Source organism: Battus philenor, unplaced genomic scaffold (genome assembly GCF_028537555.1).
Source record: "Battus philenor isolate CCGP_79_NKW_IND1 unplaced genomic scaffold, ilBatPhil1.0.hap1 SCAF_2, whole genome shotgun sequence".
Classification (NCBI taxonomy): domain Eukaryota; kingdom Metazoa; phylum Arthropoda; class Insecta; order Lepidoptera; family Papilionidae; genus Battus; species Battus philenor.
This window is the reverse complement of record NW_027181682.1, coordinates 4,231,536-4,246,667: the sequence shown is the minus strand read 5'-3', so window position 1 is coordinate 4,246,667 and position 15,132 is coordinate 4,231,536. Positions and strand designations below refer to the sequence as shown.

Below are 15,132 nucleotides of genomic sequence, written 5' to 3'. Positions count from 1 at the left end.
GTAATATATATACAAGTTTTAATTAGCTTTGTATTTATTCTTAATTAGAAATATTGTCATATTGTATTTAAAAAAAAAGAGTATCAAGTAAGCAATGTACGTAGATATTGACGAAATTATCGATTAAAAGTCCCGCTATGATTGGAGCTAGGGTCGTTTTAGGCGCGGCGGGGCTCGCTAGCTAATCGTGATAATGTGTTTATTGAATTAGGCGACGCGTGCGTCGGCAATGTAACGCATTCACTGCTCTCTTGCTACAGTTAAGTGGTATCACTTGTTAGGGGTGATCGATGCCTCTATAGGCGTGCTGTGTGATTTTTCTATTACGACTTTATCATCGTCCTTTTTATGCTTTGTTTTAATCAGTTAATAGTTTTTGTGTATTATATGTCATTGTATGGATAGTGAAGTGGTTATTACGTTGATAGCCACTTCGTGATCCATTTCAGTGTATTTAAAAATTACTTTTAATGACATTTATTAAAACGAAATACGTTAAAATTTTTCATTTATTTTTTATAATGATTTAAAATGACGCCGATGAAGTCTAATAGGCCCAATTTTTTATTTTATGCCTTTGTTCTTCCATTTATTTATTTTTAAGGCTGCCATATACAAGTACGATCTATATTACTCTGTTGATCTATGAAAGAAAGCTTTACAACTCTAGTTGATTTACATGTTTTGAAAAGGCAGGTCAAACACTTTCCGCTTATATGTTATAGCACATATGTATATAAACTTATATGAAAATATGTAATTCTCACTAAGAAGTTTGTCTTATAAAATTTAACGTAGAATCTGACCTTTGATCTTGTATTGAAGAAAGTAATTTTCAAAAAAAATTGTTAAAGCGTAATTCGTGTTATTTTACAGAAATAAAGCTTAAATGTATCAGATATATCTTCGTCGTAAAAGAAAAAATAAAAGTTTTTTCGGACGGGACTTTTACTGCAGCCCTTATAGCATTTTTAGATTCCGCTGGTTTGAAAAATAAAGACGTCAACCCACAAGGTAGGTGACTTTCTTAAGGTCGTCGAAATACTAGCTGCTTCCAAGCGTTCTTGTTGGCAATACACATAGAAGGCCTATATCCTGCAATGGATGTCCTACAGCTGAAATAACGATGATAATAATTAAATTGAAAATGTTCAAAAGGAAATTATTAAGTAAATATTTATCTATTCATGTAAAAAAATTTAAATTAATGTGTATTAAAAAAACGTTTCACCAATAGTACGAAAAGACACGAGACTTAAAACCTTGTCCCTTCTAAATATAGAAGATGCAACCCGACGCCGACGGTCTGAGTGGATACAATGCAGGTGTCGGATTACTGGATACGAGTCGAGAGCGAAAGAGGGCTGAGGACATTAATTTAATTACGGCACTCTCCCGGGAGCCTCCGACATTGTATCGGAGCGTTGCGAACAGCCGCCAGCCATACAAATTTCATGCGACAATTTTTTTTCGCGTGAGAACAAAAAAATCTTGAAACTGATTTTTCTCATCCCCCGTGACAAGTATCGTGTTACATGTATCATAAAAATCCGGTAAAGGATAAATCATAACAGTAAATGTTATATTTCAAGACGTTGACATAGAGGTTATATAAGATATTCTAATATTTACATATCTAGACATTATTTATTCTTTAATGCAATACTTCGTCATCGTGGGACGTTTTTAGCTGGACATAGATTTCCCATAAATTTTCAATAGGTTCGCGTGGAAACAGCCTGCATCAAGCTTTTTAACAAGGTTTTCTTGTAGATCCTTAGTGGTCTGTTTCCATTCTAAAACCTGAGGCCTCTGCAGCCATCTGTCGTAAACGCCATGTGGCGTGTCCATTGCCACTTAGAGTTGGTCTATGTTAGATTCGTTCATCTACGGATCTATTCAATATAATATTTTTAATATAATCACAATTGAAATAAAGGAATAAACTGTTTGTTTAGAAAGATGCAATATAAGGCAAAAAAAATAAGTATTTCTGTTTGCTATGAATGATCGTGTCATTTCCACGTGCCAATCCGCTGGGACATGTCTGTTATATATAGGTATATAACACAGTTATCAATGTTTGTAGCAAATTAATATACGCACTATCAATTACGCGATTTATCCCGGTTACTTTAAATTTTAAGGTTATAGAAAACTTATACGTTATGCTTTTATTTTTTTTAACAAATGTTATCCACCGCTATACAAGCATTTTTAGTTACTCCAGCCCAGATATAGTTACAGCGTGCCCTATTTTTTAATTACGTACACCATTTAATTGTTTATACAAATATATATTTAGATAAAACATATGTGAAGCATATTCAAAATTATCTCCATTGGCTTTATTTCAATACTTTAAATTTTGAAGCCGGTAATCGATAGTCACGCACTCTCTTTATGGGAAAATTCTACGCTACAAATGTTATTTATTGTTTTAGGGACATAAAATTGGCATGGCAACCAATGCCAACCAGATTTTTTAAAATTTAATTTAACTTCATATCTACTTTGTGTAATACTACTACATTTTAATATTATTAACACCGATAGCGTGAAAATTGGGAAAATATAATTAATATTCATAAGAACTTTAAAATTTAAATATCATATATATATATTTTTAATTGTAACGGTGTTTATGCTCAGACTAAGTTTATCATTGGTGAGAAAAAAATTTAATCTACTACAGCCAAAATGAAACCGATTTTTATTGACACGAATCTTAAATACATTAAATTAAAAAACAATACAAACAAACAAAAAGTAAGAGCGGAGACAATTAACACAAGTGGAAGTGCGAAGTTAAAAAAAATTAAAAGAAAATGCCACTAAAATCGAAGTATCCCAAGACTCTTCGGGCTCCTTAATTAAACTCAGAGCACGTAGCACTCCTTGATTCAGTTCCCAGGGGCGAGTGACCCCCTCCCCTACTTCCTTGTGGACTCCCCCCCTTCCTTATGGACCGCTTAGATTTCCACCCTCTAAGGTTGTGTGTGTGGAATACTTTCAGTCGAGAATCTTGTACAAAGAATTGGTTTTGAGAGATTCGGACGTTAGTTTTATCGATGTTTTTTTCCCCGTTGTTCTTTCAATTGATGCTATTTCTGTTTCAGCCGGCGCGGAGTGGTTAAATGGAGCGAACTATATTTAGCACTCAATTGCTCGGCTCCAATACTGTCTATTGTCTATTGTTATGTGTCTCTTGTCAACCGTATTACCAAAATACGAATTCGTCTATATTTACTGATGCTCTTTTAATAGCAGACCTTTATAATGATATCTTCAATACTACGGCCCACATTCTATTTTTGAAAGATTTTCGCTATTTGATGTCATCTATATTAACAACGAAGTCCTCATATGTATTTTGAAACTAATTATCTATAAATTAAGGTAGATTATATACAACGTATATCTAAAGAAGTATGCTTAAGGTGTCAATATTGTTCACTAGTACATAAGACAAAGTTTCTTTAAATAAATTATGTACTTAAATTGTGAATAGTTAATTTTTAAACTAGTCTCTAAATTAAAAAAAGATCTCAAACAATTAATAAACAGTAATAGGTAATAAAATATTACTTTCATTAATTGGATAAGGTCATTTGTTTGATATAAAACACAAAGATTTATACATAGCAGGATTATTCAAAGATGTGAATATAACTTGAAAAAATATATAAAACTTATAGCATATATTAAAATATATTTTAAATTTAACAATGGTAACGGTTTCGAAAAACAACCTTTATATACAGTTAAAGAAACACTGAAGATATCGATTTCATTTTCAATGTTATTATTTTAAGGGCAGGTGCGGGTGGCGTTTCGTTTTATTTAAATAGAGTCCAGTACTTGGCAGATGGAGAAGTATTTATTTGATCAAAGGAACTATATTGAGATGTTAATTAAGAGATAAAAGGAATCAGTGGGAAACATATTAAGTTAAAACGAAAGTGATACAAATTATTCCAAATTTCGTAATCTGCATATTTTTATGTTCGAGTGAAATTTGGAATTCTTTTTCCAATTACATCTCTTTAAGCAGCCTTTTTAAAGTCTTAAAATGTCTCTTAGCCGTTACGAAAGTCGGGAAAAGGCTTTAAAAAGTAATCACAGGGGTCGTGAATGTATAGTTAGCAACGTTTGGCTCGCGGATGGTAATTATGGGGATCTTTATACTTACTAATTTTGTTCATTACAATCTTTTCGTATTAAACTCATTAATATGAATAGCTTGTAAGCTTTAATGTCCCTATCTTCATTTTGTTTTTCTTTTTAAGGAAAGATATACATACACCGATACTTTTTTCTAGGTTTCATAAAATTAGTGAGCTACTGTATATATACGGTATAACTAAAGATTCCCGTATCTTTTTTCATAAACTAGTTACACACAGGTGTTTTTATGACATACTACAATTTAAAAAATAATTTCTTTTCCAGAGTCACTCAACAAAGTTTCGTGTAGAAGGTAATACAGTTAATATACAATACAAAATGCAAAATATTCAGTTCAGTTTCGTTTCAGGCCATAGACACTTGCTGCAAGACATAAGCGATTTCCAAAGATCTGTTGGGAGATTTTTCATAGTCGCCCTGCTTGGCTGACAGGTTGGCTATCACTGTGCGGTATGATTGTACGCAGAGGACGGTATTGCCCATTCTTTGGACACTGTTTGGCGAACAGTGTTTATCCTGTACAATTAATGCACAAAGTATAAATTACATAAGATTGTATCCCGGATCTATGATCGCAAATCTTAGTCCTCTGGCGCCGGACTACCACTGCTTACTCCCATGTAATGTCTCTAATTATTAATTATCTTGTACAAAATCCTATATTCCTTGAAGAATCTTATTCGTATTAAGGATATTGCAAAAAAGACCACAAAAAAACTTTCATTCTGTGTTTGTTGTGGACTCTTTTCTGATCACCAATTGCAACTCGCAAAGTTTTAGGTAGAATGGTGTTATATAAGGGAATGCAATCTGATAATATTGACTACCAAAAATGAGCTTATTTAGCAATTTCATAACATACACGAGTGGTCATTTCAAATGACCCTATAAAATGAAAGAATATATAACATATATGATCTTGTTTACAGAATGTATACATATCAACATTTTAGAAAATTATTTTTTTTTTATGGTAAAGAAATATAGGCAAAGTTTGTATTTAATTTACCTTTTGAAATCCAACGCAGACCAATTTCGTAAATGCTTTTAAATTCTTCACCGCAAACAGTAACCGTGGCCAAAAAATAAGAGTAATAAAAAATAAAACGCCGCTGCAATACAGCCGCCGCGTAATTATTCAGAAAGCTAATGTGCTACTTGTTTATTCTCTGACTAATTAAGAAGAGAAAGAGTTTCAAAAAATACTTAAAAAACAGCGTTGGTTGAATCAAACATTCATTGCGAAAGACAGGGGCACGTCCGAGGAAATTTTTTCTCAAATTTTAATGAATTTTTATTCGCCGACTTCCCCTCGGATGTATTTTTTTTAATTTCGTAAATTATACTACGGTACTTCAGAAAAATGTAATTGATGCGGAGTACCACAAGGTTTTATATTACGAACGATTCTCCCTTTTTTAAAAATTGATATTTACATAGTATATTACTAAATATTCATTGTCTTTGTAGACATTTTAATCTTCTAAACTCTAATTATTCAAACCATTTGATTAATATTTCCATATAAATGATAAAGGGGAACATAACAGAAGATGTAACAATACGTAATTGGCCACAAATGAATAATTCAATACGTTGTCTTGTATTAATTACAATTGTTTCCAAACTAGTTGTAGTAACAGTTGAAAATTGCCATACCAGAGTCAGGTGAGGCAAAGTTCGGGTCGCAACGAACTTCCCGGCTCAATTAGCGTCGAATTAAACCGGTTCGGGTGAGGTGACAAATCGCGGTACGCGGTCCCACCGTCTTGACGTTGACTAATAGCGCGGTATTTAATTTAGTCGGGAGTAATTATAAATAAAATTTCGACGATAAATTGTCTAGGCGCGCATTAATCAAGAAGTTGAGACACTGATTAAAATACTGTTCGAGCAACTATTCTGGAAGTTGATATCCTTAATAATTTAAACGACGGAGTAGGGCTTGGGGTGGGATCAGGTGCGGCGCTCTCGAATGCCGGGTAATGGGTGGACATATACTGATTTTAATGGATGCAGCGACAGATAGGTACTGCCAGATTTTTAAAGTACATTTTATTTAACGATATTTTAAAAAGGAACAAAAGAATCATAGCCAAGCTCATACTTAATGCACCTTCTTACACGAGCATCATAAGTCAGGATTAAGCAATCATATCAAAATATTATTTGCATATACCATGATCTATGTCACACTGTGTGGAATTATTCTTTATAGTTAAACACAAATTTAATAAATGTGTACGTACACTATTTGAGTCTAAATTAATTAATTATGACAATTTGAACAAGGTTGAAATACGCTACGATGCCGAAAGCTTAAATTACATTTGTGAACATATTTTTTTCAATTGGAAACTATAATAACTTGTTTTTTTTTTTTAAATAAAATCTTTCCAGAAATGACATCGAAAAGGTCTACAAAAACAGTCTACAGTAATGACGTTGATATTTTTCTAGAATCGTCGTTATGTATCAAGGTATTTCATCCCTCTGTCTACCGTTTTCGCCATTCTTGAGCATAGCGATACCTACTCCACTCCCCAGTTCATTTAAGACGCGGGTGGGGGCTCCTCCGTCCGTGATTCAGGCATAGATTCGCCGTTTTCACTCCTTGGAACAGTGAGTGCGAATGAAACAGATTGATATTTAACGATAAGTGCGAATGCGACAATAAATCCAAGGGTCGGGTTAGTTATTGGGGCACATGTTTCTGACGCAGTGGGTTGATTTATAGGTGGGCGACTTAATAGAGATGAATAAATTTTCCATTCTCTCAAACTGCGATCGTGAAACATGAAAATTGGAGGAAAATATTGTACAAATTTAAAGCCTTATGTTTTAGTAATTACTAATATAAATATAGTTACAATAAAGTACATTTTTTAATTTGTGTATTTTTGTCTTTCAACGAATACTGTCCATCGTCATAATTTCGCTTATAAGACGTCCACTGATGGACGTATTATAAGCGAAATTCTTCGCTTCGGCGCTTTTAGGCTTCGTATACAAAAGCACCTGAAGCTAACATTACTATTTCGGAAGTGGCGAAAGAGATTCCACACCAAACAACGCTTGTATTATTAATCAAGAAAAACCTGCTAGATAAATGTTTAAAATAGTGAATCATATTTCCGGCGAAATTCGCTTTATTTAAACTGAAGCTTAACATAATTATTATCTTTAATGCGTACTTTAGTGAAAACTATTTAATAAAACAATATTTAATATTTTTAAAACATTAAACAATGTTTTATCTACATGATTTTATAACGTATTTTTACAAATGTTTGTCTGACTCTATTTATTGTCTGTATTTGGGGATTCTATTGAAGTAAATCCTTAGAAATATTTTCAAGAAAACCTGTAATTACAGTAAATGCAATAATTTAACCACCACAACAACCTTTTCACAAATAACGAAGACGCAAAACATCATATAGTAATGCTGAAAAGGGTTAAAAGGTTAAGACGCGGTCCTTACGAATCTGCACCAACTTAAGTGTCAATGAGACAACGATACAAGCCGCAACATCTTATATTCATGAAGGGACTTGACTACACACTGTCGTTACGTTTGGCAAGCATTAACGCGAATTAATTTTTACATGTATGTGAACATTTCAATAATTTATATCTTTTTAAATATTTATGACCTTTTATGTACAGTATATACAAATTATTATTAACTATGCAAAATGTTAAATACAAATAAATATGTAAGTCATAGTTACTATCCTATTGTTTAAATAAAAATACAGTGTACCTTTCAAATAACATAAGCCGTAGTTGTAAAAAAATAATTTAAATAGCTAAGCTTAAATAAATAAAGAATACAATTCATATTTTTAACCAATTCTAGCTCGAATTTCTACCCTATATATTTTATTAAAATCGGTGTTAAATAACATCATGATTGCGAAAATTTATTTTATCTATTTAAAAATGTATTTGATACACAAAATATGTTAACGACCTTTTTACTGATATATGTAAATTTAAAAGTAATTCTGGAATTAATAAAAGTCTAGTCTACTAAAATCTAGTATAAAATAGTTTTGTAAATTTCAGCCATGTACTAACCATTCTTATTGCTCGTAAACCAGGCTTCAAGGGAGTAGAAGCTTTGGAAAACTTTTGGAAAGCGGTCGCACCTCGCGTTAAGCGCTCATTATAAAACAAGCGACTAACTCTTAGGTGTTAATGTACATTAATTATGTGTCTAGGGGAGACTGCGGTAAGATGTTTTGACAGAGTTGTAACTTTGTACAACCTTTACTTTATTTTGACTTGATGCTTATGTTAAGATGTTAGAGATATACTTCTTACGTTTCTCTGTAAATTAAATACGGTTTTGTTATATATATAAAGTCAAAAAGTAGCAACTGCGAGCCAGTAGACGCAATGTGGGTAGCTCCCCCTTTGGATCCACCGACAACTTAGTCAATGTGGCAGGAAGTAGCTGGATGTAGAAAGTACAAGACCGGTGACCGCCACGAACTTTGGAAGAAGCCATGTGGCCGTCTATCGGCTAATATAATGATGATGATAGCTGCGATGTTTTCCAGACTTGTTTCCATTTTCGAAAACATTAAAACATGTCATAGAACTTACTGTTCCTTAGGCAACATACATATATATCTCTCTATTTTGTCATATAAAAATATAAATGTAATATATGTATAAAATAGTAGTATCTGTGATAACCTATATTAAATAAGTATAAGAAATAAAAATACAAAATAGTACAGGATAAATTAAAATTAAAATGGTGATAATTACTAATAGTAATCACGAAATCTTTGATATTTGAGGAGAGGTGAAGGAAGATAGGCGATGCATGAAAGGAAATTAGCATGCAGAGGAATTCTAGAAAATTATAGAACGAAAGAAGAGGAAAGTTATACGTCAAATGACGACCAAAGAATGATAAAGATTTATGTGAAAAGAATTATTAAAGATAATGTAAACGTCCTGTCCCAAGATAGTGAAGTACAGAGTCTATAAAAATAACAAAAAATCGATCTCCTCGTATAAATAGCTTTAAAATTGCTTCGCCATCATTATTTGTATGACCTTTCAAAACCAGTAACCCAGTTAGACATGTTGGATATATGTTCGTATAAAAACTAACCTGTGTGTATGTAGGTGTGCTTCTTCATGTCGGACTTCTGGTGGAACCTCTTGCCGCAGTACTGACAGGGGTAGGGCCTGGTGTCGGAGTGGATCAGCAGATGCGTGGAGAGAGTGCTGGAGCGTTTGAAGGTCTTCCCGCATTGCTTACACTCGAACACCTTCTCTACACTGTGCACAGCCCTGAAAGGGGTGTTCATTTATAACTGGCCTGTTTAACAAAATACGGAAACTTTTATTTGGACTAATAATGTGTCGAGACGAGTTGAGCGTCCAGAATTTTGTAACTGAATAATTTACGTAAAACATTGGAGTATATTCTTAAGACTTGAATTTTTATTAGGTGAATATCTGCTTTCGGTACTATTACTAAATGAAACTATACTTAGACTATCGAGCGGCAGAAATATATACCGCGATGGCACCTAAACAGACCTGGAACAACATCTATTTAGAGAAACCTACTACTGTTGAAAACATCTTAGACCAATTTTGTTCAGCAAATTTAGGTTAATGGTTATACAATATATGCATATATATATATATATATATATATATATATATATATATATATATATATAAATAACAGACTAATAGCAGGAATTTTTATCATCAGGAAACGCTTTATCGTGCTAGGTTTAGATAACCTTATTAATTATTTCTGAAATTCTTGATTTTTTAATAGAGTGTGCCAGACATTAATTGATCCAAAAAATATATTAACCGCTTAAAGCTTCTGAATTTATAACAAATCATCATACAGGAATAATAGTCGGTAATTTCATTTATATGAAAATGGAAAAATCAAATACTTTTTTAATCTATTGTAACATATTCAGTAATACCAACCTGTGCTGACTGAGACTGATTTCGTGTCCAAATGTCTTGCTGCAAAGTTCACAAGCGAATGGTCTCTTTCCATTATGAGATCTTCGCGCGTGGACTTCCAATCCGTGTGGGGTGCTGAACATTTTCTCGCATTTCACGCACGAGTACACATCACCGATGGGTAAAGGCCTGGTCAGTGGGCTCGGGGCACCTAACACTGCCGCACGGAGTCGCAGTAGCTCAGGTCCCGCTGCTTGTACGGCGTGTAGATACAAATTGCTATATCCACCCCATCCTGGTAGACCCAAGCTACCAGCATCTCGGAGGAACTCCGCGAATGGTAGAGGTGGATAAAGAAAAGGCCTTTGAGGCTGAACTCTAGGTGCGTCTGGTCGTAATAAAGCGCTGACGGAGAAGGCCTCAGACCTTTTCAAAGGAGGTGAGGAATCAGGTGGTCTTCTTGGTGAAGAAGGAGGGGAGTCAACTTCGAGTTCCGGTGAACTAGAACGGATCGATCTCGGTGATTGTGGAGATGGTGCCCAGCAGGGTGAACCGCAGCGGGAGCTGGGAGAAATGTTCTCTGGTCTGATGGCTTCGTTGTTATATGCCTCGTCCTCTTCCTCATCATTGCGATCGCCAACAAGCCGGTTGATTCCGAATTTTATTTCTTCTGTAATAAAGGAAAATACGTTAATTTAATGCACACGTAGTAAAATTACCTTTCATGGATTGTGCTTAGATAACCGCTTATAAAAACTAACTTCTAGAAATTATAAGTTAATAACAGAAGAGTAGACGAAATTATCATATGATATTTTGTAAGGGAAAGCGGGGAGTTTGAAATAGTTCTGGAACGTAATGTGTTCCGTGATTTTTTTTTGTCTAACATTTTCGGTACTGTTTCTTCCATTAACTCGAATTTGTAGTATGCAGTAAGTTTATATAATTCTATAAAGTGTGAAATTAAATATAAACTAATGTTATGATTTAAATCGAATATAATCTTTAATTTAATTGTTAAAAACTAAAGAACTGCATTAATGCGGTACCAAAATAAAATATTGCCCCCTCTCCCTAGAAGTCACCGGGTGGAAAGGTACTTGGTGTTATTTAAATAATACGGGCAGCATATGCACATGTGTACATAGCTTTTAATTTTATAATATACTACAATTTAAAAATGACTTTCTTTTTCACAGAGTTTCATGTAGACGGCAAGACAGTTACTATACAATTCAAAATGAAGAATCGTTGTCGTTTCAGCCCATTGACTCCCACTGCAAAACATAGGCTTCCCCAAAGATATCTATGGAGATATCTATGCTATAGCATAATCGATACGACCGCAAGTCTCAGTCATTACCGCTGGGCTATCACTGTTCAAAGAAAGAATACCCCTTTAGATTAAAATAAACAAAAACATATGATTTGAATATAAAAATAAAAACAGCGCACAGAAAGTATTTGACGGGAACCCTTTACGTTTTGGCCATTGTTTGCGGACTGAACACAAAGGGCAGCCGAACGCCCCCGGGGCAGTGAAAGCGCGCAGGTGCCACACTTGTAGCGACTGCGAAATGGGCCGTATCATGTCGCCGGAGCAAATTGACTTTCATCTAGAACCCTCGCGGCCCAACCCCAATGATTAACACGTCGGTCCCGGCGACCCCAAGCGCTTTTTTACAATTCACTAATCCGCGGGCGCGACTAAACGGGACTATTGCTTCGATGTTCAACGCTCAGTTTCGAGCTCAGCGCTTGACACTGCAGTTAACAATAAAATAGTTTAAAAAAAAAACAGATGAAAACAAACTTAATACGCAACTTGAAACATCTTAGCTATCTTACGTCTAAACTTTGATTGCTATTAATCACTGGCCCGCTTTCAGCTTCATTCCTACATTCACTCTTCATATTTATTCTCATTCATGTAATTTAAAATCTTATCTTCTTTACTTACATGTAATCTTACATACCTACATGGTTAATAGTTATAGGTGTAAAACTTTTCAAGAGATGAGTGTATAATCTTTAACTGTCAATTAATTTTTTAAATGAGTACTTTTCCAAAAAATAAATGGTTATAAAATAGAGAATAACGAGACTATAATATAGTAAGAAATAAGTGTTTTTAAAACTCCTACTACTACTACATATAAAAATTAATTATCTGTGCATACAAACTTTGTTCTGCCAAAAGTTATTGGTCTATCGCATTTGATAATAATAAAATAAAATTAACATAACATATTTTACAGTTATCACTTTATAAAAGGTGATTGGAAATAGATATAAAAGCTTTAAAGCTTTTTGCTGATAAATATGCTCTTTATTTACCCCTCCAAAGTTACATACAATTATCCTGAATAAGTATATCTCACATTAACATTTTTTTTTTTTATGCTTACACCTATAACCAATCAAGCTATATAGGCCTCTTAGCAAATATCGAAAACGGTTTTGTGACCTGACAAACGCACTTTACTTTATACTGTTGAGTTTTATCCACAACGATTACACAGTACCCCATCGATATAGCTTCATCATCGGGTAACCATCGGCACGAACTCACGCTGTCCAAAAACAAACATCAATCTAGGGACGAGACAAGTTGCGCTAATGAAGAGCAACCCCCGCATCTGAAACTCGGCAGCTGACGGAGTTTGGCGGAACCAATCGCACTCCGAAATTTGGGAGCGAAATAAAACGCGCGAATCTCGCAATGACTTTAGACATTGGTCCTGGACATTTGGTAACTGTCCATTGCATAGGCGAAAGCGGTGGCGTACTCGGAATACCAATCCGCCTTTATCCACTCCTTTGTATACTCCTTTCCACTTTATGCATAACATCGTCATAGCCAGAAAAACTTCTGACCACTAGGAATGTCGGTGACCACGAGGCCGCAGTCCCATGCACGAGTTCCATCAGGTCGATCGGTAGCCGAAGCAATACACGCTGCTGAAGACCAATATATGGTGTAATATATTGCGCTCAAAATTTTCTATAAAGGTCACGATCAGTAGTTGATACGACACGAGGAGGAGATATACTATCCGCTCCCGCTCCCGCTTCCACTGTAAACACTGTCTGTTCACTTGTTTATTTGTTCCCCCCGCGAAACGGTTTTATTACCCCGTAGTATTTATTACATATTAATGGTTATTTAGATTCATTGTTCCGCCCCAACAGTATGCTCGAATTCATGGCCCCGCGAAATATTGTATAGCAACCCCATTCAGTGAGACGGATTGTAATTTAAAGACTAGTATTATCGGCGTCTATTGTAGGTTTTGTTCTGTAATTAGAAATTATTCGGTCGCAGCAGTGTATGCGTGAGCCGAAGTTAAATAAAACATGAAACTTTTATTATCATATCATAACAAATGGCTACGTATTTTGGCCCAAACAACATTATTTTTGTCAAATGTGATTTGATTTTTAACATTATCTGTTTCTTGGTAATGCAACGCTAAAAAATAGTTACTAATTATATGGATAGTTGTCTTTATTTCTAATGTTATCGTTGTGTAAATCAATGTTTTTTAAGATAAGTTTTCTATATACTTATTGCACCTAGTAATACTTGTCAGTTTTTGCTCTTAAAGAATCCATAACTTTAGCGTACAAAGCAGCAGTTTCATACAGCTAGGTTAGTTATAGCAGTCCGCCCAAAATTTCGCCCATAATTGAACAAGCAACCCTGTTGACGACCTTCGTCGGAAGACGTAAGACGCAAGCCTCTTTTTTCCGGTCTTATTGGTAAAGAGTAAGCCTATGTTCAGTAGTTCCTATGACTAAAATAATTATAATAATAACCCTAATAACGACTTTGAGATGCAAATAACAATAATCGTCTGACGTATTCCAAACACTTTATATGACAGACAAAGTTGATTGATACAAAAGTTCATTACATTACAGAAGCGCATACCGATGCAGTTTCTATCCGGGCAACGCATTACCGTCATTAAAATGCGCCTGTTTGCGGGCCTAATGCAATTTTAATTGTATAAGGCGCGGCGGTACGTAAATTGCAAAACGCATTCAGATTGTTATTTTTCCTCGAGTGCTTTTAACAAATTAAAAGTGAGCTTTTACGGTTTCATTCGCAGTGATGTTTGAACTTTTGTTTTAGCTTCGGTATTTAAGAAAATTTTATAATGAATCAAAATTACAAGATATCAGGAAAAAAAGGAACAAAAATAAAGAACAAAAAGTCCAGGGGTTTTGCATGTTGTGGTGGTGATAGGCAGGCAATATAGCGCGAAGAATTGATAGGAGCTTTAAGGTTCTGTAGTGGAGACCAAGGATCGACAAGTGCAGATGTAAGACGAGCAAAAGAACACGGACAAATGGTTTCATTAAGGTATTTGAAAGAAGCTAGATGCAAGACTGTTTCGACCAGGTCTATTTGACATCTAAGGGGGAGGTGTAAGTCAGCAGTGAACATCCTGCGGCTGAAATCATGATGATGAATTTTTCAAAGCAGACAGGAGTTTTATATATACCTTAATGTTAATTTATACACTGGCAGAATAAAAAGTAAAAGCACAAAAAACGATCAAGTTGAGGAAATAAATAATAAATACACGATTTATATCTATCTCTCATATTATAAGACAAAATATGAGAAGTCACGCGTTAATCGTTAATCAAGATTAGAGGTTCCAATAAAATATTTAATAACCTTCGCTATATGGGGACCGTGACAAATTTCGATTTCATTAAACCGAACGCCAGGGGTACTGCCGACCCACTTATTGCAATAATTTTACATTATGGCGAGTTTTTTTTTAATCGACAGCGAATACAACAAACCTAGCTGTTTCCATTTTACATTCCAATGCTGGAAATAGACTTCTGGAAGCGGCCTTAGTTAAAACGTAGGCAAAAATAATACATTCTTTACATAAGCATTAAAATAAAACATAATCAGGTTATTACCACTAAAACCTAGATACTGCAGCTCAAAGAGCATGT

General features: G+C 34.4%; 1 protein-coding gene across 1 annotated transcript in view; it reads right to left on the bottom strand.

Moving 5' to 3' along the window:
* Positions 1-15,132, bottom strand: part of sens-2 (senseless-2) — a 78,019-nt gene that overhangs the window by 26,085 nt on the left and 36,802 nt on the right. Inside the window, exons 3-4 of the mRNA XM_068765388.1 lie at positions 10,171-10,819; positions 9,323-9,504 (exon numbers count right to left, since the gene is read on the bottom strand). Coding sequence (XP_068621489.1) covers positions 9,323-9,504; positions 10,171-10,819 — 831 coding nt within the window. The remainder of the gene's footprint in view (positions 1-9,322; positions 9,505-10,170; positions 10,820-15,132) is intronic.